The 24,994-nt window shown below is 39.9% G+C and overlaps 1 protein-coding gene across 1 annotated transcript in view; it reads right to left on the bottom strand.

Annotated features, from left to right (window-relative positions):
• Positions 1–992: 992 nt before the first annotated feature.
• Positions 993–24,994, bottom strand: part of LOC128657220 (gastrula zinc finger protein XlCGF26.1-like) — a 74,759-nt gene continuing 50,757 nt past the window's right edge. The window contains exon 8 of the mRNA XM_053711479.1: positions 993–3,500. Within this exon, the coding sequence (XP_053567454.1) occupies positions 2,572–3,500 (929 nt within the window). The 3' untranslated portion in view covers positions 993–2,571. The remainder of the gene's footprint in view (positions 3,501–24,994) is intronic.

The raw sequence follows: 24,994 nt of genomic DNA, 5'->3' as shown, positions 1-24,994 counted from the left end.
TTTCACCACTAGAGGGTGTTAGTTCACGTATTTCATATAGATAACACTGTGGTCGTGCACGTGAAGTTATCTGGGAGCAGGCACTGATTGGCTAAACTGCAAGTCTGTCAAAAGAACTGAAATAAAGGGGCAGTTTGCAGAGGCTTAGATACAAGATAATCACAGAGGTTAAAAGTATATTATTATAACTGTGTTGGTTATGCAAAACTGGGGAATGGGTAATAAAGGGATTATCTATCTTTTAAAACAATAAAAATTCTGGTTTAGACTGTGCCTTTAACCCCTGAAATCAGGTATTGAAGAGTTTAGGGAAAATAGCCATACTGTTAGTAAGATAAAATATCTGCAACCTTTGCAGAGAACACTCCTGTAAACAAACTTGGCCAGAATACTGAGAATAAGGGCTGGTATTGTTCAATTCTTTCTGAACTGTCAATAGTCAGTATTATTTATGGATATACATGAAGGGAGGTGAAGTAACTCAGGTATATACTAAATAGCCCTTCAACAAGCAAATGGTAACAGCTAATTAGAACATTAAGTCATTTTTTATTGTCCAAACACCAGACTTTAAGCAGAAATTACTATAGTTATCTATAAGCCCTTATGATTGTAAAAAGAACTGTTGAAATGGTAAGGCTGTACTGTATCATAAAAACTAAACTTTTTAAAATGATAAATTATTAAGTGCAGCAAACATCACAATAAGATATATGATATATATCAAAACCAGATGTAAGTAAATTCTCAATAGTATATAACATAATAAACTATATCAAAAATAGTTTTAATTAATAATGTAATATATTGATATAGTATTTATGAAATTCCACAAAGGATAGATATATAAAAGAATAGAAAATTGTTAGCGGCATTTGTGAGATAAACCACATATTAAGTCTCTGGAAACAATCAAAGAGTACCAGAGAACTATAATTTGGTGGAGAGAAGGAGATCTCACTATCTAAAGTATATTTAGCAAAAAAAAGCGCCACATGAAAATATTTTATTTAGGACTAGCAGGTACAGATTATACAAGCCAAGATGCCAATAAAATTACAAGAAGCAAATAGTGTTCTAATAATTTCAATTGGAAAATGTGGAAAACATGGCACACCTTTAAGATATCAAACCTTCTATTGTTCCCATTGATCACAATAGAAATAAAACAAGTATACAGGGTTCACATTAAGATATACCAGCAGGTCCACGTGGTAGCAGTCCCAGCACTCTTTCCGAGCCGATGAATGGGAAAACGGCAGCTCCCGAATTTTCAGCCAACTCTCACTCTCCTGTGCTGTAGGGACAAGTAATCCCATTTCCAGAATGAGGAAGTATCCATTAAATGAGGAGATTTCTTCTTAGAATATGATATGAAGATAATCTCTGACATGTACGTAGAGGAATTAGAGATACACTTTTTTTCAGCAACAAAAATATAAAATTCTCGTCACAAGGAGACTTCAGTGGGTTTGAAGGGCATTTTCTCTGTCAGGGCAGGCACTTGAATGTATAGGACATCTTCAAAGTTTGGCGCCTTCTTTGTCTTGCATAGACTGATAGTGCCCACTAGGCAGACCCTCCTCCAAATAGTCAACATTACATATGGTGACTCCTAGCTCTATTGGTGCTGTGCAGAGGATAAAGCATTCTTCTTGCTCAGTCGGTATATCGGCATCATAGAAAATATGGACACTTTCTCCCTCATGGGTACATTGAACAGGGAAGTGGTAGAGGTATTACGATTAGCGTTTTGCACACCTTTCAGACTTACGTGGAAACATTGATCGATAAGCTGGTTTAGCTTCATAACATGATCCTCAAGTAGCACATATACAGCATCTTCAAACTCTTGCATTCTTGCAGTCATATTGGCTCTATATAAGCCAAGTCTGAACAAAATGATCAAAAGTAAGCTTTAGCTACTGCATCCAGTAGTCTGGTTGTGGGTTTTCATGGCTACCTAGGTTTCCAAGGATAGCGGGTTCAATTAGATAATAGTTGCATCCATGTTAGCATAAAATCCACTAGCAACCTCGTTGCCTTATTGAAGAGCATAGGTCAAAAGTGTGAACACAGCAAAAAGTTCCAAAACTTCTTCAAAGTGGAAAAAAAGAGAGGGTTCTCTTAAGGATCTTGATTGCAGATCTCAAATAATTTAGATATATGTACACATAAGCTTATACATTCTATATTTTAAGCAGGAGCTCCTGTAGCACACGTCCTGCAGCTTCATTGGTCAGCTCCGCCCCTCCATTATATTTTATGATGAATAATAAGATTTTATTTCTGAGCAAAATATTTATCACATTTAGAACATAAAAATCATTTCTTTCCTGTGTGAATTTTATGATGCCTAAGCAGATGGGATTTCAGAATAAAACATTTACCACAGTCAGAACATTAAAATGCATTATCTTCTTTGTGAATTTTGTGATACATAATAAGATTTGATTTCTGAGTAAAACATTTTCCACAGTGGGAACATGAAAATGCTTTCTCTCCTGAGTGAATTTTATGATGCCTAAGCAGATGGGATTTCCTAATAAAACATTTACCACAGTCAGAACTTTAAAATGCATTATCTTCTTTGTGAATTTTGTGATGCATAATAAGATTTGATTTCTGAGTAAAACATTCCCCACAGTCAGAACATGAAAATTCCCTTTCTTCTGTGTGAAATTTGTTATGGTTAATAAGGTCTGATTTCTGAGTAAAATATTTCCCACGTTTAGAAAATGCTTTCTCTTCTGTGTGTATTTTCTGATGCCTAATAAGATCTGATTTCCAAGTAAAACATTTTCCACAGTCAGAACATGAAAATGCTTTCTCTCCTGTATGAATTTTCTGATGCCTGATAAGATTTGGTTTCAGAGTAAAACATTTCCCACAGTCAGAACATGAAAATGCTTTTTCTTCTGAATGAATTTTCTGATGCCTAATAAGATCTGATTTCCGAGTAAAACATTTTCCACAGTCAGAACATGAAAATGCTTTTTCTCCTGTGTGAATTTTCTGATGTGTAATAAGATCTGATTTCTGAGTAAAACATTTCCCACAGTTAGAACATGAAAATGCTTTCTCTCCTGTATGAATTTTCTGATGCCTAATAAGATTTGGTTTCAAAGTAAAACATTTCCCACACTCAGAACATGAAAATTCTTTTTCTTCTTGATGAATTTTCTGATGCTTAATAAGATCTGATTTCCGAGTAAAACATTTTCCACAGTCAGAACATGAAAATGCTTTTTCTCCTGTGTGAATTTTCTGATGCGTAATAAGATTTGATTTCTGAGTAAAACATCTTCCACAGTCAGAACATGAAAATGCTTTCTCTCCTGTATGAATTTTTAGATGGTCAAAAAGAGATGATTTCTCTGTGAAACATTTCCCACATTCAGAGCATAGATTTCCTACATGGCGTCTTTGATTTTTGAAGAGACTGGAAGAAGCATTTGCAGTCTGACCATGAATAGGATTACTGCAGTTTGCGAATTCATCTGTTGATAAGAAATGTGAGAGTAATGTTATTTATTAATGGTGTAATTATTTACTTTTGAAAGTATATAAACTGTTCTGAATGAGTGTCTAACACAAGGGTAAAAGACAGCCTATGATCCAGAGACCTTTTCTAGCCTCCATGCTAAGGCTAAAGTGCAGTTTGCTGGACAATAGGGACTATTTTAAAGGATGGGTCTGCATCCCATATTTGTCAATCACTAAAATAAATAGAAAACAGAATTTATGCTTACCTGATAAATTTATTTCTCTTGTGGTGTATCCAGTCCACGGATTCATCCTTTACTTGTGGGATATTCTCCTTCCCAACAGGAAGTGGCAAAGAGAGCACACAGCAGAGCTGTCCATATAGCTCCCCCTCTAGCTCCACCCCCAGTCATTCGACCGAAGGTTAGGAAGAAAAAGGAGAAACCATAGGGTGCAGTGGTGACTGTAGTTTAAAAATAAAAAACCACCTGTCTTAAAATGACAGGGCGGGCCGTGGACTGGATACACCACAAGAGAAATAAATTTATCAGGTAAGCATAAATTCTGTTTTATCTTGTAAGGTGTATCCAGTCCACGGATTCATCCTTTACTTGTGGGATACCAATACCAAAGCTTTAGGACACGGATGAAGGGAGGGAACAAGACAGGTACCTTAAACGGAAGGCACCACTGCTTGTAAAACCTTTCTCCCAAAAATAGCCTCCAAAGAAGCAAAAGTATCGAATTTGTAAAATTTGGAAAAAGTATGCAGCGAAGACCAAGTCGCTGCCTTACAAATCTGTTCAACAGAAGCCTCATTTTTAAAAGCCCATGTGGAAGCCACCGCTCTGGTAGAATGAGCACGAATTTTTCAGGAGGCTGCTGGCCAGCAGTCTCATAGGCCAAACGGATGATGCTTTTCAGCCAAAAGGAAAGAGAGGTAGCGGTCGCCTTCTGACCTCTCCTCTTATCAGAATAGATAAAAAACAAAGAAGTTGTTTGTCTGAAATCCTTAGTTGCTAGTAAATAGAACTTTAAAGCACGAACCACATCAAGATTGTGTAACAGACGTTCCTTCTTCGACGAAGGATTAGGACACAGAGAAGGAACAACAATTTCCTGATTAATATTCTTATCAGACACAACCTTAGGAAGAAAACCTGGGTTTGGTACGCAAAACTACCTTATCTGCATGGAACACCAGGTAAGGTGAATCACACTGTAGAGCAGATAACTCTGAAACTCTTCGAGCAGAAGAGATAGATACCAAAAACAAAACTTTCCAAGATAAAAGCTTAATATCTATGGAATGTAAAGGTTCAAACGGAACCCCCTGCAGAACTGAAAGAACTAAATTCAGAGTCCATGGCGGAGCCACCGATCTATAAACAGGCTTGATTCTGACTAAAGCCTGGCTAAACGTTTGAACGTCTGGTACCTCTGCCAGACATTTGTGAAAAAGAATAGACAAAGCAGATATCTGTCCCTTTAAGGAACTAACTGATAATCCTTTCTCCAATCCGTCTTGGAGAAAGGACAAAATTCTGGGAATCCTAACCTTACTCCATGAGTAACCCTTGGATTCGCACCAAAAAAGATATTTTCGCCAAATCTTATGGTAGATTTTCCTGGTGACAGGCTTTCTAGCCTGAATCAGGGTATCAATAACCGACTCAGAGAAACCACGCTTTGATAGAATTAGGCGTTCAATCTCCAAGCAGTCAGACGCAGAGAAATTAGATTTGGATGTTTGAAAGGACCTTGTATTAGAAGGTCCTGCCTCATTGGTAGTGTCCATGGTGGCACAGATGACATGTCCACTAGGTCTGCATACCAGGTCCTGCGTGGCCACGCAGGCGCTATTAGAATCACCGAAGCCCTCTCCTGCTTGATTCTGGCAACCAGACGAGGGAGGAGAGGAAACAGTGGAAAAACATAGGCCAGATTGAAGGACCAAGGCGCTGCTAGAGCATCTATCAGCACCGCCTGGGGATCCCGGGACCTGGACCCGTAAAGAGGAAGCTTGGTGTTCTGACGGGACGCCATCAGATCCAATTCTGGAGTGCCCCATAGCTGAGTCAGCTGGGCAAATACCTCCGGGTGGAGTTCCCACTCCCCCGGGTGAAAAGTCTGACGACTTAGAAAATCCGCCTCCCAGTTGTCTACTCCTGGGATGTGAATTGCTGAGAGATGGCAAGAGTGATCCTCTGCCCATCTGATTATTTTGGTTACTTCCATCATTGCTAGAGAACTCCTTGTTCCGCCTTGATGATTGACGTAAGCTACAGTCGTGATGTTGTCCGACTGAAATCTGATGAATTTGGCCGCAGCTAGCTGAGGCCATGCCTGAAGCGCGTTGAATATCGCCCTCAGTTCCAGAATGTTTATCGGGAGAAGAGCTTCTTCCCGAGACCATAAGCCCTGAGCTTTCAGGGAGTCCCAGACTGCACCCCAGCCAAACAGACTGGCGTCGGTCGTTACGATGATCCCCTCTGGTCTGCGGAAACACATTCCCTGAGACAGGTGATCCTGAGACAACCACCAGAGAAGAGAATCTCTGGTCCCCTGGTCCAACTGTATTTGAGGAGACAAATCTGCATAATCCCCATTCCACTGTTTGAGCATGCATAATTGCAGTGGTCTGAGGTGTATCCGTGCAAAAGGGACTATGTCCATTGCCGCTACCATTAGTCCGATTGTCTCCATGCACTGAGCTTCAGATGGCCGAGGAATGGAATGAAAAGCTCGGCAAGTAGTTAAGAGTTTTACCTTTCTGACCTCCGTCAGAAATATTTTCATTTCTACCGAGTCTATTAGGGTTCCTAGGAAGGGAACTATTGTGAGGGGGGAGAGAGAACTCTTTTTGATGTTCACCTTCCACCCGTGAGACCTCAGAAAGGCCACTACAATTTCCATGTGAAACTTGGCTCTTTGGAAAGTCGACGCCTGAATTAAGATGTCGTCTAGATAAGGCGCCACTGCTATGCCCCGCGGTCTTAGTACCGCCAGGAGGGACCCTAGCACCTTTGTGAAAATTCTGGGAGCAGTGGCCAACCCGAAAGGAAGAGCCACAAACTGATAATGCTTGTCCAGAAAGGCGAACCTGAGAAACTGGTGATGATCTTTGTGGATAGGAATGTGCAGATACGCATCCTTTAGATCCACGGTAGTCATATATTGACCCTCCTGGATCATTGGTAAGATTGTCCGAATGGTCTCTATCTTGAATGATGGGACTCTGAGGAATTTGTTTAGAATTTTGAGATCCAGGATTGGTCTGAAAGTTCCTTCTTTCTTGTGAACCACAAACAGGTTTGAGTAAAAACCTTGTTCCGCAATTGGAACTGGGTGGATCACTCCCATTGTATGTAGGTCTTCTACACAGCGTAAGAACGCCTCTTTCTTTGTCTGGTCTGTAGACAAACGAGAAATGTGGAACCTTCCCCTTGGAGGGGAGTCCTTGAATTCTAGAAGATATCCCTGGGATACAATCTCTAAGGCCCAGGGATCGTGTACATCTCTTGCCCAGGCCTGAGCGAAGAGAGAGAGTCTGCCCCCTACTAGATCCGGTCCCGGATCTGGGGCTACCCCATCATGCTGTCTTGGAAGCAGCTGCAGGCTTCTTGGCCTGTTTACCCTTGTTCCAGCCCTGGTAAGGTTTCCAGGCTGGCCTGGGTTGTGAAGCGTTACCCTCTTGCTTTGTAGTAGGGGAGGATGAAGCGAGGCCGCTCCTGAAATTCCGAAAGGAACGAAAATTATTTTGTTTGTTCTTTGTCTTAAAGGACTTGTCCTGAGGGAGAGCATGGCCTTTTCCCCCAGTGATTTCTGAAATAATCTCTTTCAATTCAGGCCCGAAGAGGGTCTTTCCTTTGAAAGGGATGTTCAAGAGTTTGGATTTTGACGACACATCGGCTGACCAGGACTTTAGCCATAGCGCCCTGCGCGCTAAAATGGCGAAACCTGAATTCTTTGCCGCTAACTTAGCTAGTTGGAAAGCGGCATCTGTGATAAAAGAATTAGCTAGCTTAAGAGCCTTAATTCTGTCCATAATGTCCTCATATGAGGTCTCCGTCTGGAGCGCATCTTCCAGTGCCTCGAACCAGAAAGCAGCTGCAGTAGTTACAGGAACAATGCACGCAATAGGTTGGAGAAGAAAACCTTGTTGAACAAAAATTTTCTTAAGTAAACCCTCTAATTTTTTATCCATAGGGTCTTTAAAAGCACAACTGTCTTCAATTGGTATGGTTGTGCGTTTAGCAAGTGAAGAAACAGCCCCCTCCACCTTAGGGACCGTCTGCCACGAGTCCCGCATGGGGTCAGATATGGGGAACATTTTCTTAAAAACAGGAGGGGGAACAAACGGAATACCTGGTCTATCCCACTCCCTAGTAACGATATCCGCAATCCTCTTAGGGACCGGGAACACATCAGTGTAAACGGGAACTTCTAGGTACTTGTCCATTTTACACAATTTCTCTGGAACCACCAAAGGGTCGCAGTCATCCAGAGTAAATAATACCTCCCTGAGCAATAAGCGGAGGTGTTCTAGTTTAAATTTAAAAGCCAACGTATCTGAGTCTGCCTGAGGAGCAACCTTTCCCGAATCGGAAATTTCTCCCTCAGACAGCACATCCCTCGCCCCCATTTCAGAGCGTTGTGAGTGTATATCGGATACGGCTACTAAAGCGTCAGAATGCTCAGAATCTGTTCTTAAAACAGAGCTATCACGCTTTGCAGGTAACACGGGCAGTTTAGATAAAAACACTGAGAGGGTATTATCCATTACTGCCGCCAAGTCTTGCAAGGTAAAAGAGTTAGACACACTAGAGGTGCTAGGCGTCGCTTGAGCGGGCGTAACTGGTTGTGACACTTGGGGAGAGGTTAACGGGCTAACCTCATTACCTTCTGCCTGAGAATCATCTTGGGCCACATTTTTAAGTGCAACAATATGTTCTTTAAAATGTATAGACATATCAGTACAAGTGGGACACATTCTGAGAGGGGGTTCCACCATGTCTTCTAAACACATTGAACAAGGATTTTCCTTGGTGTCAGACATGTTTAACAGACTAGTAGTAAGACAAACAGGCTTAGAAATCACTTTAATCAAGTAAAAACACACTTTGAAAAAAAGTTACTGTGCCTTTAAGAGATAAAAAAGGCACACAATTTTGCAAAACAGTGAAAAATGCAGCAAACTTTTCGAAATTTTTACAGTATGTACCTAAAGCATTAGTAAGATTGCACCACTAGCAATAAAAACGATTAACCCCTTAATGCCCAAACCGGATCGACAGTAAGCCAACAAACCGGTTAAAACAACATCAGCACCATGCCACAGCTCTGCTGTGGCCCTACCTGCCCTTAGGAACCAGATTTGTGGGGAAAAAGCTTCTTATAGGCCCTCAAACTGCAGCAGGACCCTCCATGTGAAAAAGCCTGGACTTCTAGTCAAATATAACTGCGCATCTGAGGCGCGAAATTAGGCCCCTCCCACCTTACTCCGGTGCTGTGAGGCCTAAAGAAACACTCCTAAGTGTTTTAATAATAGCCATGTGGGTAACAACCCCTGAAAGAAACCCAAAGGAACCTTCAAAGTGTCTCAAAAAACGAAATTTTTCAATAAAAAACCGTTTGCCATTAAGTAGTGTCAACCAGCATAAACTAGCCCTGTTATGTAAGCTTGCAATTCCATACTTAGTCTCTGAATACAGCTTACCCTTCCCTCATGGGGATATTATCAGTCTTTTCTAGCATTATCACAGTCTTGTCTAGAAATAAATGACTGAACATACCTTATTGCAGCCTAACCTGCAAACCGTTCCCCCCAACTGAAGTTTTCTTGTACTCCTCAGTCCTTTGTGGGAACAGCAGTGGATCTTAGTTACAACATGCTAAAATCATCTTCCTCCCTGCAGAAATCTTCATCTCCTTTCTGCTAGAGAGTAAATAGTACACACCTGCACCATTTAAAATAACAAACTTTTGCTTGTAGAAAATAAAAACTACATTTCTAACACCACATTCACTTTACACTTCCGATTGCTTAGAGCCGGCAAAGAGCTCTGCTCTGTGCTCTCTTTGCCACTTCCTGTTGGGAAGGAGAATATCCCACAAGTAAAGGATGAATCCGTGGACTGGATACACCTTACAAGAGAAATGAATGTTTGTTTTTTTGTTATTATTTTTCTTAAATGTGTGTAAAGCTTTTAAAATTGTGTTCATAGACCATGCTAGTAATGCAATTATTTCAAATCCCAAAACTACTCTTTATAACTAGCTTATGCACACAAAGTATTCGGCTTTTTTTTTTTTTTTTAGAATGTTGCATTTATTCTGAATGAGTGTCTAGCAACCAAAATTGTGTGCATAGACAAGGTTAGTAATGCAATTATTTCAGATCCAAAAACTACTCTTTATAACTAGCTTATGCGCACAAAACATTCAGCTTTTTTTTAGAATGTTGCATTTATACCACATCCATTAAATGTAATGAAAATTTTGTTCACATCAGATGATCATTTCATATAAAAAAGAAATATGTAACATTTAAAATAACTATGCAGTGAACATAACCAAATAAATATTTCTAGCATTAATTTTTATATTTTCTTTTGTATTATAATTTAAAAAACAAAATGTATGCCCACCTGATAAATGAATTTCTTTCCTGGTGGTGAGGGTCCATGAGTAATTACTCCTGGGAATTCCACTTGTGGCCACCAGAAGGAGGCAAAGATACCCAACCTTGCACAAGCTTTTAATCCCTCTCACCTATCTGATATCCCAGTCTAAAGTATAGCCGAGAAAATGACAAAAATAGAGAAGTGAGGAAAGGACAAAGTTGGGTAAATGAGGTGCATAATAAACTGCCAACAATAAGAAAATTAAGAGAGGGTGGGTCTTGTGGACTCTCACCAACATGAAAGAAATGCATTTATCAGATAAGCATAAACTTTGTTTTATTTCATAGGGAGATGAGATTCTATGAGCTATTACTCCTGAAAACTAATACCCAAGTTGTGGAGTTTACGAGTAAATGGGTGGGAAAAAGAAGGCAGATGCAGAATTACCACCCCCAACACTGTAAGACTTTCCTATAAATAGCTCTCCCAGAAGAAAAGGCAGTAAAAACACAAATACAAAAATGACTGAGATACTTCTGCCCAATCTACCAACAAAAGCCTCTCTTAAAAAAATCCCACCATGTAAAAAATGAATCCAGTAGAATGGGCTGTAAAAATTCTGAAAAAACTTCCTGTTTCCAAAAAGCCATACTTAATGAATGCTTTAACGAGGAAGCCAAGTAATGACCTTATTCCTCTGACCCATACATGACATATTAAATGAACCATAAACTTTACAACTTCAAAGAAAAAATCTTATCCTAATAGAAAGGAAGGATTTTGATAAGAAAAGCAAACAAACCAGACACTGTTAGTGAAAATATTACAAAAGAAGTAATCACTTTCAAAATAATCAGAATGATTAAACTATTCAAAGGTTTAAAAGAAGAGTTTTCAAAACTCTTAAAACCACTAAGGTTCTCAGAAAGACAAAATGTTCCAACTATTAGACTTACTGTGACTAGCTCTAAAACAAAGATCTGAATGTCAGAGATTTTACAAAAACAAACAGACAAGTCATTAATTAAAATATTTTTTTGTAAGAATTAAAAAATATTAATATAGTGGTAACACAAAATAGAAAATAAGAATAAGTATCTCTGGCTCTGACAGAGCATCTGGAAAAGAGAGGTTTAAACAAGAGACCATAAGATTAAAATGTGAAATAGCTTTACCACTGTTAGAAAACCCCTTGAAGGAGAAACCTTTCCCCCAGATGAAGAAATTGTACAGTGAAGCAATCCGCCTTTATGGGATGTGAAATACAGAAAGAGTACAGTACACAGGTGAAGTCAAATTCAAGCAACTTCCTATAAGGAGACATTGGCCCATATTTATCAAGCTCCGTACGGAGCTTGAAGGGCCGTGTTTCTGGCGAGTCTTCAGACTCGCCAGAAACACAAGTTATGAAGCAGCGGTCTAAAGAACGCTGCTCCATAACCCTGTCCGCCTGCTCTGAGCAGGCGGACAGGAATCGCCGGAAATCAACCCGATCGAATACGATCGGGTTGATTGACACCTCCCTGCTGGCGGCCGATTGGCCACGAGTCAGCAGGGGGCGGCGTTGCATCAGCAGCTCTTGTGAGCTGCTGGTGCAATGTTAAATGCGGAGAGCGTATGCTCTCCGCATTTAGCGAGGTCTTGCGGACCTGATCCGCAGTGTCGGATCAGGTCCGCAAGACCTTTGATAAATTGGGGCCATTGTCTGACCTGAAAAACACAGACACAAGTGACTTATTTGAGTAACCTCGCCTCCTGAAGAAATTAATTCCCTGCACTCTCCTCAACTTCCAGACTGCACTCCCATTTAAGAGACTGGCATCAGTAGAAATAATACTGCAGGAGGGATGAAAAAAGGATGCCCCTAGAAGGCAAAGTGGTGAATAAACCACTAAAACAGAGACATATTTACTAAGAAAACAGAATGAGATCTCTGCACTAAGGATGTAGCAAGCCAAATAGATAAGGGTGATGGATGTAGAGCATTATTTCTCAACCGCAGCCCTTTAAGTACCCCCCACAGGCCAGGTTTTCGTTAGAGCTGAACCAGTGCACAGCTGAAATAAACAGCTTATGGGTGAGAGCAGGTTAGTAACCATGGTGTTACTGATCAGCTGAATACTTCACCTGTGCTCTAGCTCAGATATAATGAAAACCTGGCCTGTTGAGGGTACTTGAGAAATAGCAGTTGAGAAATACTGATGTAGAGTATACAAAGGCAAACAAAATAATTGATGGTGAAACCACCCAAAACTTTCAAAATTAGAGCCAATCATGGAAGAATAAACAGGCTGTTTGAATTTGGGCCTGCAATGAAACGTAAGAGAAAGTCACATGATTCGGTCTATCAAGACTCTCAGAAATAAGATTCATAATTGGGAAGTATTTCTGAAAATTGACATTCCTACTGTTTGTAAAATTAATTTAAAGGGAAAAAAGTCTCCATAAATCAGACCACATAAATAACCTGGGATCTTATAAAAGACAAAGGAGTTCCCAGAATCTATGCAAAAGCTTGGGAACTATAGTAAGTGACACAGAAGAGCCCAAACAGAAAGTGTTTGTCTAGAACAGTGTGAGACGGGCCTCCCCAGGTTGTGTGTGAGAGCATTAGGGGAGGCGGGGGAGCAGTGACACTTTGCATTATCCTATGGAAACCACAAGCAGCTTACTTTGGCAATACATATAATAATTCTTAAGAGACTATAGTGACACTTGCCATTTTAAGGTGGAATAAGGCAAATGACGTAATGTAGATGGAAGAAAAGCACCAAGGTAAAAAATGCACAAAGAGTGTGTTACATTTGTTGTCTTGATCAGTTAGTTGCATTTAACAGAGGAGCAATAAAGTGCAAATTGAAATGTGAGTGAAGCCCTCTTTTGGTTGAAGAGAATCAGCTCTTAAGATTTGCGTGTGAAGCCTGGATACAATGTAAATTCCCCAAATTAAAACTAAAAAATAATATTACTTTATTTTTTTTCTCTTTAAAGAAATTATTATAGGGGGGCTATCTTATAAATTTCGACAGAGGGGAAGCCCACCACCTAAGATATTGAAAACCCCTGGTCTAGAATGACCATAACTAGGAACTGGTGGTGGTCCTGGAGGATAGTATTATGAAGTAAATCACTCTTCAAATGTATCAAGAACATAAATGAATCATGATGATCTAAGGTAAAACGGACCAAACAAAATCCATCTTAAGGGAAGGAACTTTGAGAAATCTGATAAAGATTTGAGATCCAAAATAGGTCAGAAAGTTCTCTTTTTCTTTTTACATTTTAATAAAGTCCTAGAACTTATTTCAAAAACTGGAACCGGCTAACACCATCTAGGTTACTGGCTATACACGATTTTTCAGAAAAGGAGGCAGAATACGTTCATCTAAGGAAATGTACACCTGAAGACCAGACCGTAACCATATGCAAGTAGTTTCTGGATTGAAAGTTCAAACTATTTATAAGAGAAAGAAATGTTTAAAGATTGTTTGAACTTATTCCAAACAACATTAGACTTACAGGAATCTCTTAAAACAGCAACAAATCCAGCGAGCCTCATAGAAAAAAACAGTGGTAAGTTTATTATTTAAAATCCCAGGATAAAATACACTCAAAAATCAGGGGTGAAAAAAACATAAATGAAAAATGAGTATGCCATTACTCAACAGCAGCCAGTCGGTCTTACGCGTTTCGGCTGATAGGTAGCCTTATTCATAGACCATACAGATTGTCCGGTTTACACCCTTAAATAGGCTGGTCCATTAAATGTTAAGGAATCTCTGGAAAACTCTAATTCTTAGAAAAGGAGTAAAATGTAGGTTCCTGGATTGAGTCTTGAGGAAGTAAGCTCCTACATCCTCATGTCACAATAGAAATAATAATAATATAAAAAAACAAAGTCTTAACAGCAAAAACAGAGATACAGTCCATCATAAAGACTATGGCCTCTACTTATGAAGCTCCATACGTACCTACCTTCGCCGGCCCCGATACGCTCGCCTAAGCTCGCCTCACATCGCCGCGACAGACCTGAATACGCTCGCCAAAGTTATCAATAAATCTGTCAAAAAGACCCGCACCAAGTACGGGGCGATGAGCAGCGGACTGTGATAGTTATCAATCATCAATCTCGCTGCTCTTCGGCTTTTTTACAGCTTTATTGATACCCCTGTCACTAAGCACTCACACAATACTATACTATTCTACCCCCTATACCGGCGCCCCCAGAGCCCCCCGCAACTAAATAAAGTTATTAACCCCTAAACCGCCGCTCCTAGACCCCGCCGCAACTATAATAAATATGTTAACCCCTAAACCGCCACTCCTAGACCCCGCCGCAACTATAATAAATATATTAACCCTAAACCGCCGCTCCCGGACCCCGCCGCACCTATAATAAATATGTTAACCCCTAAACCGCCCCTCCTAGACCCCGCCGCAACTATAATATATTAACCCCTAAACCGCCGCTCCCGGACCCCGCCGCAACTATAATAAATATGTTAACCCCTAAACCGCCACTCCCGGACCCCGCCGCCACCTACATAATACCTATTAACCCCTATCCTGCCCCCCCTATACCGCCGCCACCTATAATACATTTATTAACCCCTATCCTGCCCCCCTACACCGCCACAACTATAATAAAATTATTAACCCCGAAACCTAAGTCTAACACTAACCCTAACACCCCCCTAACTTAAATATTAATTAAATAAATCTAAATAATAGTACTCTTATTAACTAAATTAATCCTATTTAAAACTAAATACTTACCTATAAAATAAACCCTAATATAGCTACAATATAACTAATAATTACATTGTAGCTATTTTAGGATTTATTTTTATTTCACAGGCAACTTTGTATATATTTTAACTAGGTACAATAGCTATTAAATAGTTATTAACTATTTAATAGCTACCTAGTTAAAATAATTACAAAATTACCTGTAAAATAAATCCTAACCTAAGTTACAATTAAACCTAACACTACACTATTATTAAATTAATTAAATAAATTAGCTACCAATACCTACAATTAAATACAATTAAATAAACTAAACTAAATTACAAAAAAAACAAAACACTAAATTACAGAAAATAAAAAAATATTACAAGAATTTTAAACCAATTACACCTAATCTAAGCCCCCTAATAAAATAAAAATAAAACAAAATAATAAAAGTCCCTTCCCTATTCTACATTAAAAAGTAATCAGCTCTTTTACCAGCCCTTAAAAGGGCTTTTTGCGGGGCATGCCCCAAAGTAATCAGCTCTTTTGCCTGTAAAAAAAAAATACAACCCCCCCAACATTAAAACCCACCACCCACATACCCCTACTCTAACCCACCCAAACCCCCCTTAAAAAAACCTAACACTAAGCCCCTGAAGTTCTCCCTACCTTGAGTCATCTTCACCCAGCCGGGCCGAAGTCTTCATCCGATGGGGCAGAAGAGGACATCCAGACCGGCAGACATCTTCATCCAAGCGGCATCTTCTATCTTCATCCATCCGACGAGAAGCGGCTCCATCTTCAAGACCTCCGGCGCGGAACAGCCTTCTTCACCGACGACTACCCGACGAATGAAGGTTCCTTTAAGTGACGTCATCCAAGATGGCGTCCCTCGAATTCTGATTGGCTGATAGGATTCTATCAGCCAATCGGAATTAAGGTAGGAAAAATCTGATTGGCTGATGCTATCAGCCAATCAGATTGAAGTTCAATCCGATTGGCTCATTGGATCAGCCAATCGGATTGAACTTCAATCTGATTGGCTGATTGCATCAGCCAATCAGATTTTTCCTACCTTAATTCCGATTGGCTGATAGAATCCTATCAGCCAATCGGAATTCGAGGGACGCCATCTTGGATGACGTCACTTAAAGGAACCTTCATTCGTCTGGTAGTCGTTGGTGAAGAAGGATGTTCCACGCTGGAGGTCTTGAAGATGGAGCCGCTCCTCGTCGGATGGATGAAGATAGAAGATGCCGCTTGGATGAAGATGTCTGCCGGTCTGGATGTCCTCTTCTGCCCGGATAGGATGAAGACTTCTGCCGGTCTGGATGTCCTCTTCTGCCCCATCGGATGAAGACTTCGGCCCGGCTGGGTGAAGATGACTCAAGGTAGGGAGATCTTCAGGGGGTTAGTGTTAGGTTTTTTTAAGGGGGGTTTGGGTGGGTTAGAGTAGGGGTATGTGGGTGGTGGGTTTTAATGTGGGGGAGTTGTATTTTTTTTTTACAGGCAAAAGAGCTGATTACTTTGGGGCATGCCCCGCAAAAAGCCCTTTTAAGGGCTGGTAAAAGAGCTGATTACTTTTTAATGTAGAATAGGGTAGGGACTTTTATTATTTTTTTTTTTATTTTTTTTTATTAGGGGGCTTAGATTAGGTGTAATTAGTTTAAAATTTGTGTAATATTTTTTTATTTTCTGTAATTTAGTGTGGTTTTTTTGTAATTTAGTTTAGTTTATTTAATTGTATTTAATTGTAGATATTAATAGCTAATTTATTTAATTAATTTAATGATAGTGTAGTGTTAGGTTTAATTGTAACTTAGGTTAGGATTTATTTTACAGGTAATTTTGTAATTATTTTAACTAGGTAGCTATTAAATAGTTAATAACTATTTAATAGCTATTGTACCTAGTTAAAATATATACAAAGTTGCCTGTAAAATAAAAATAAATCCTAAAATAGCTACAATGTAATTATTAGTTATATTGTAGCTATATTAGGGTTTATTTTATAGGTAAGTATTTAGTTTTAAATAGGATTAATTTAGTTAATAAGAGTACTATTATTTAGATTTATTTAATTAATATTTAAGTTAGGGGGTGTTAGGGTTAGTGTTAGACTTAGGTTTAGGGGTTAATAATTTTATTATAGTGGCGGCGGTGTAGGAGGGCAGGATAGGGGTTAATAAATTTATTATAGGTGGCAGCGGTATAGGGGGGGCAGGATAGGGGTTAATAGGTATTATGTAGGCGGCAGCGGGGTCCGGGAGCGGCAGTTTAGGGGTTAAAATATTTATTATAGTTGCGGTGGGCTCCGGGAGCGGCGGTTTAGGGGGTAATAACTTTATTTAGTTGCGGCGGTGTAGGCGGGGGGCAGATTAGGGGTGTTTAGACTCGGGGTACATGTTAGGGTGTTAGGTGCAGACATCTCCCATAGAAATCAATAGGATATCAGGCAGCAGCGAACATGAGCTTTCACTATGGTCAGACTCCCATTGATTCCTATGGGATTCGCCGCCTCCAGGGTACGCTGGCCCAGAATAGTGGCGAGCGTACCTGGTAGTAGTTTGATAACTACCAAAAGTAGTCAGATTGTGCCGAACTTGCTTTCGGAACATCTGGAGTGACGTGAGCATCGATCTGTGTCGGACTGAGTCCGGCGGATCGAAGCTTACGTCACTATATTCTACTTTTGCCGGGCAGTAGGGGTTGATAACTAAGGCGAATCAGCCTCGCCACAAATACACTGCGGAATTCCAGCGTATTTGTGGTTGACGGCTTGATAACTAGAGGCCTATGTCTGCGCCAGAACATCTATCAGTACCGCCTGAGGGTCCCTGGACCTCGACCCGTATCTCGGAAGATTGGCACTCTGCTGAGCTGCCATAAGATCCAACTCCGGCTGACCCTAAATGAGAATCAGGCTGTAAAACCCTTCCGGATGGAGATCCCACTCCCTCAGAAGAAGATTTGCCTGCTCAGGAAATCTGCCTCCCAGAAGATTATCCCTGGGATGTGGAGCGCCGACAGACAGCAAGAATGGACTTCCGCCCACTGAATTACTTTAGTTATCTCTGTCATCATTAAGGAACTCCTTGTTCCTGCCTGATGATTGATGTAAGTCACTGAAGTTATGTTGTTCGATTGGAACCTGATAAACTGGGCCAAAGCTAACTGGGGCCAGGCTAGAAGAACATTGAAGATCGCTCCCAGTTCCAGAATGTTTATAGATGGAACAGACTCCGACTGAGACCAAACCCCCTGAGCCTTTAGGGAGCCCCTTTAGACAGTGAGACTGGCGTCTGTTGTCATAATCACCCAAGATGGTCTGCGAAAGCAGGTCCCCTGGGAGAAATTATCCTAGCATTCGATAGGACAAATCAGCATATCTCCATTCCATTGCCTGAGCATGTTTAACTGCAGAGGTCTGAAATAGAACCGAGCAAACGGGAAGATGTTCATTGCCGCTACCATCAGCCGATTACCTCCATGCACTCAGCCTCTGATGGCCGAGGAGTGGACTGAAGAGCTAGACAAGAATAGATCATCTTTGATTTCCAGAACTTTGTCAGAAATTCTTAATTTATAGGGAATCTATTATGGTTCCGAAGAAGGTTACCCTTGTCCATGGGACTAAGGAACTCCCTGCTAAACATACCTTTCATCCTTGATATCACAGGAAGGATAACAACCTTTGCGTGTGGGAAAATGCTTGAAAAGATGGCGCCTGGACTAGACTGTCTTCCAGAAAGGGTGCCCCGGCAATGCCCTGTAACCGAAGCACCGCCAACAAACCCAGAACCCTTTAGAAAATTCTGGGAGCCGTGGGAAGACCGAAGAGCAAAGCCACAAAATGGAAGCGTTTGTCCAGAAAGGCAAACCTTAGAAACCTGTGATGGTCCCTGTGAAAGTGAACTTGCCACCTCCTTGCACTTAACGTAGGCAAAGAGAATGACTAGAGTGGGAGGGAAGGGAGGAGCTATTTAACAGCTTTGCTGTGGTGCTCTTTGCAGCCTCCTGCAGGGCAGGAGTGGTATTCCCAGTAGTAATTAAGATGATCCGTGGACTCATCGTGTCATTAAAAAGAAATTGTAAGAAGGCAAAAATACCTTAAAAAGAGAACCCAGAGCCCGAAATCGGGTTGAGAGGAGTGTGAAAGCACTCATAGAACACTTTTATTGCGGTCTGGAGGGAAAAAGATAGAGGCAGCGTCAGACCGGTTCTGAGAACCGGAAGATTTAGCAGGAAAGTCCCCGGTCGCGGCCTACACCGGAGGGTGCGACCGGCAACAATCAGCCCTAAAACAGCTGGAAATCAAGGTAGAAGATAGAGGCACATCCGGTACGAATACTAAGGGGGAGGAAAAAATAAAAAAAAACAAAAATTGGCAGAAAAATCGCCGGATTAAACACAGGAAAAAAGAAGGAACCTGCTATCAAAGTGTGAGTAGTAAATAAGCAGTAATCTACTCTATGAAATATACATCACTGTCTACTAGATATTTCAGACACTGACAATAGCATAAATCATCCTATAAAGGAACCACTTTCCTTTTTTCTATATTAGAGGCTGCAAGGCATAATTTTGAGACACCATTTTAGAGTGGTATTAGACACTGTAAGTGCTATAGAGTTACTATAATGTACCTAAGAGATGACAATGAGAACATAAGCAACATATAAACTCTCTATTTACCTGAAGATTGCATATGCAAATGTAAAGGAAAATAAATAGGAGGTTTGGTTCAGTGTCTCTTCTATAAGGGTTCCCACAGACAACAACCACAAGACTCTCTAACCTAAAGGTGCAACTTCAGTAGTGTTTTTGGGATACGATTAGAGATCTTTTCAGGGCCCTGTAAGTGAGGAGACAGAGATACTGCAATTTCCTATGTAAAAACCAATAACAATGCTCAGCACCATCATAGATAAAGTCCAAATGCAATCCTAAAGCATTGAATATCAACCTGGAACGAATGAAGCCAATCAAGATCTCTAAATAAGTGTAATATGAGAGAATAAAACCATACTTATGACCTTCAATCATAATAAATAAATTGCACGCTACGGAGCTTGGCGATACAGAGGAGGAGATACATTTTGTACTGATTAAGAGAAGACGTGAATATTGTTTACAGGATGAAGAGCAGAAACCAATCTGTGAAAGAATGCCTCACTAAGTCACAGTTAAAATTGAAAGCAGTGGACAAAACTAATAGCCCTCCAAAACAAAGTATTCAAGCAGAAACATCAGATGAAGAGGTGGGTCAGCCTGGAGATATACCAAATAACGAGCTACTGACTCAAATCAAAACTTTCTTCCACGAGGAGCTAAAAACAGCCCTCTACGACCTTAAGCAAGACATCAAAGAGATTGGAGGGAGAACAACGGAGATTGAAAATAAGCTGGAAGATATCTCAGAGGACATCCCCCAGATCAAACATACTCTAATGGATCATTCCATATATATCAAGAAGCTAGAGGATCAAGTAGAAGATCTGGAAAATAGATTGAGGTGCTCTAATCTCAGAATAAGGAATCTTCCAGAAGAGTACAAAAATTTGCAAGCAGATGTAACTGAGATTTTTCATCAACTGGTCCCAGATACAGAACCCTCCATGCTTATGATGGACAGGGAGCATAGAGCTTTAACCAAACCCTCACAATCCAAGACAAGAGATATAGAGATATAGTAGTATTTACAGATCTATCACCAGTGACCCTAAGAAGGCGAAGAGAATTGAAACCAGTAGTGACGGCCCTCGTAAGGAAAAAATTGAGATATAGATGGAACTTTCCGTTCAAATTAATCTTCACATGTAAGAACTCCACCTATTCATGTACCACGGTTCAAGAGGGACGGTTGCTGCTAGCCAAGCTTGAGAATCCAATAGGGGAAGATGATTCACCGATCCCCCTACAAGCCACTAGGAGAATGCCGCAGAAAGAATGGACTGAGGTAAATAGGAATGGAAGACCCAAAAAATCCAAACCTCATACTACAAGTGAAGATGGGGGAAGCAACAATAGCACAGAAGCATACCCAGTGCCGTGATCCCCTCAATGGAGACAGCTTCTAAGCTTTGAAAAGAGAAAAAGAAAACCTGATTGGGATCTATAGAACACCCAAAGATAATAATAATATTTAAGATACAGGTACTGTTACCAGAATGATGGACAATGTTGAAAAGGGGTAATATTATTGTTTACTTGCTCTCTTCTACCTCATCTACTCATTTTTCCTTACCCCCAGTTTTTCCCTCTCATTCCCTTCTAATCCTTCCCTACTGCTAATACTTGATCTTCACTAACGCTAATACCAGGAATTTGATTAGCTTTCTAGGATCACCCTTGTGAAATAGGATGAGATCATGGATCAATATATGTTAATTCCAGAGTTGATTCTACTGTTTTTTGATTTAAAAAGAAAAGAAAAATGTTCAAATGTTATTTAACTGTTCAAAAACACCAAGTTTTATGTTAATGTTATGTTTTTTTATATGTTTATATGCAGTCTCAAGTGTCATCAAAATAGAGGTTCTCAAGACAATCAATATAAAGGTTAATATTCGAGGTATTAAGAATGTGGCTTTCATAAGATGCTCAGATGTAAAGGTGAGAGGTATAAATAGACAATTTATAAAGAGGCAGTGCTTCACGTAATAAGTCATATTCATTAGATTAATCTCACATAATGTTAGGGGCTTAACTCCAACACAAAAAGAAAAAAAGCTATTATAGAGTATAAGGCCCAGAAAGCCCAAATAATAATACTCCAAGAAACACACTTCACCTCAGATGCCACACCAAAATATTGGGATAAGAACTTTCCATTGCAATATCATGCATTCACTAACAAGAAAAAATGTTGAGTTTCCATCCTCTTACATACTTCTCTGAATTTTAAGGAGGAAGAGATAGTTAAAGACAAGGAAGGGAGATTCCTATAGTTAAGGGGACAATACATAATGCTCCAGTGGTATTAATGAATGGATATGCGCCCAATGAAAATCAGGGCCCCTTCATCACTAAAATAAGCAGACTACTCCTATCCTGGAAGAGAAGCAAAATCATAATAGGAGGGGATTTTAATTTAACAATAAATGACGATCTAGATAGAACCTCACACACACCCCATAAAAAAGGAGGACAACACTAGCTGAACAGCTTCTAGCTGACTTATTACTAGACTTTAATCTAATAGACAGTTGGAGGGCACTCAACAGGGGAGTTAAAGATTTCACCTATTACTCCACAGTACATGGTACCCATTCCAGAATAGATTTAATTTTAGTCAGTCAGGTCCTATTGCCACTGGTAAAGCTAGCGTATATTCATAACTGCTCATGGTCTGACCACGACATGATGATAGTTGATCTAGAAGGAATAATCAACCCTAATAGAGTTAGATCCTGGTCACTCCACCCTAGCCTACTTCAGAATAACATTCTTCTACAGAAAGTACAGCAGCACATTAAATATTTTGTAGATATAAATGCAGGATCCACGTCCAATCCAAATTTTGTATGGAGTGCACTCAAGGCCTCTGTGAGAGGTCTGCTAATTGCTGAATCTAATAAACTAAAGAAGAATTATAATGTCAAATTAGAAAGCTTAAGGGTAGAAATTGCAACACTCAGAGAAAAAATAAAAAAAAGTCCCCAAAATAAGGTCTTAAAATTACTTAAAATTAAAAACGAAGAATTAAACCAACTATTAGATAGAGAAAAGATCCAGTCAATAAAAGCGGTAGACACCAGATACTATATTTACGCAAACAAACCAGATAGGATGCTGGCAAATAAGCTAAAAGATCTGACTAGGGCAACTACGATCCCACAAATTCAAACTACCCCGGGACAAGTCACAAATGATCCCTTACAAATAGCCAATGAGTTTGCCAACTTTTATAATAATCTTTATAATTTACCTAGTAATAATAAAAATAATAACAAGAGAGAAGAATTAAATGGTTTCCTGGAAGAAAGCAAATTAAAAACCATCACAGAAGAAGAACTAGAGAATTTGAACTCCCCCATAACAATACAAGAGATTATGCTGGCCATCAAAGGACTTAAAAGAAGCAAAGCACCAGGCCCTGATGGGTTTCCAGGCTCATTTTATAAAGACCTGCAGTTATCATTAGCTCCCCAATTGAAGATATTGTTTAATAACATCCTACAAGGTGTAGATATTCTCCCAGATTTGTTGACTGCAAGGGTGACGGTCATTCCAAAACCGGGTAAGAGTAAACAATACTGCCAAAATTACCGGCCGATTTCCTTAATCAACCAAGACCTAAAATTATTCCCAAAAATATTGGCAAACCGATTAACCCTACCCATTAGAAGTTTGATAGACACTGATCAGGTGGGTTTCATTTCCCAAAGAGAGGCACCAGATAACACTAGGAAAGTGATTGACCTGATTAATTATGCGACAGTTAGGAAGCTGCCTTCTCTGTTTCTAGCATTAGACGCAGAGAAGGCATTCGATAGAGTTAACTGGGAGTACATGTTTGCAGTGCTTAGCAAGATGGGATTTAAAGGACCCTTCACTAATGCCTTAAAAAAGATATACTCAAGCCCAGATGCATACGTAAGACTCTCAGGATATCAATCAGACAGAATAAAAATCCGTAATGGCACAAGACAGGGATGCCCCCTATCGCCCCTAATTTTTGCTCTGTGTATTGAGCCATTGGCGGTTAAGATAAGGGATAATCCAAATATTGCAGGTGTTCAGGTGGGGGATAAGGAATATAAAATTTCATTATTTGCCGATGACGTTATCCTTGCAGTCACAAAACCTTTACTTTCACTCCCGCCAGTATATTCTGTAATAAATAAATTTGGACAGCTGTCTGGATATAAAGTTAACGAAAGCAAGTGTGAGGCCCTTAGCACATATCTCCCAAAACCAACAAAGAAATTATTGGAAATTAATTTCACATTTGAATGGGTCAAATCATCTCTCAAATATCTGGGAATCAACATCACAAAAGATGTGCACTTACTTTATAAGGAAAATTATGTTCCCATGTTCGCACACATTAGAGAGCTATTAGTTAAATGGACGAAGCTTAATATTTCCTTGTATGGAAGAGTAATATCCATTAAAATGACGATTTTACCTAAACTCCTATACCTGTTCAGAACACTCCCAATATCGATACCGTTGTCAGAGTTGTATGCATTACAAAAGACAATCTTAAAATTCATTTGGGGAGGGAAAAGGGCTAGAATAAACAAACATAATATGATGAAACATAGGGGAGAGGGAGGCATCGGATTGCCAAACCTAATCTCATATTATTATGCAGCTAGGCTGGCCCAGACCACACACTGGTATAAATTAGGACATACACCACAACGGGTTCAACTGGAAAGAGACATGCTAAACGTAAGAAGATTGGATAATATTCTTTGGGCAACACAACAAAACAGACCCGGTCACATCAAGCAATTCATCTCGATCACACACACTATTTTTATATGGGACACAGTGACTAGGAAGTATCATCTACTCAATGAGAGATCCAGACTGACCCCACTCACCCCTCTTGAATCTTTGGTTGACATACATACTCAAAAGAAATGGGAGAATAAAGGCCTTTACCGAATAGCAGATGTTTATGTTAATAGCGACATACTATATTTCACTCAATATACAGAGCTAGGCACACCCGGGCAAAATGAGTGGTTTCACTACTTACAACTTAAATCTAGAGTCCGAGGGATAATGGGATCAGATAAGCCCCCAAACAACACTATATTAGAATCACTATGTTTGTCAAAGGAGGTTAGGAATGGACTGATAGCATTGCTCTACCCGACTATTAATGGTGATACAAATAGGGACAAGAGTGTAACGATGAATAAATGGGAACAGGATCTAGGCAAGACATGGACAATAGATAACTGGGTGACAAACATTAATAGAGGGCTATCATTCTCTCCAAATGCCATGTTGAAGGAAAACTATATTAAAGTACTCTATAAATGGTACATATATCCCACAAGATTCGCCAATACACAGGATAACAGACCCCACTTGTGCTACAGGGGCTGTGAGGAGGAAGGGACATACTTACACATGTGGTGGCATTGTGGGAAGATCAAAGAGATATGGAATCAGACCTCAAGATA

The sequence above is a fragment of the Bombina bombina genome, chromosome 4 (genome assembly GCF_027579735.1).
Source record: "Bombina bombina isolate aBomBom1 chromosome 4, aBomBom1.pri, whole genome shotgun sequence".
NCBI classification, from domain to species: domain Eukaryota; kingdom Metazoa; phylum Chordata; class Amphibia; order Anura; family Bombinatoridae; genus Bombina; species Bombina bombina.
This window is presented reverse-complemented; position numbering and strand designations above follow the sequence as displayed.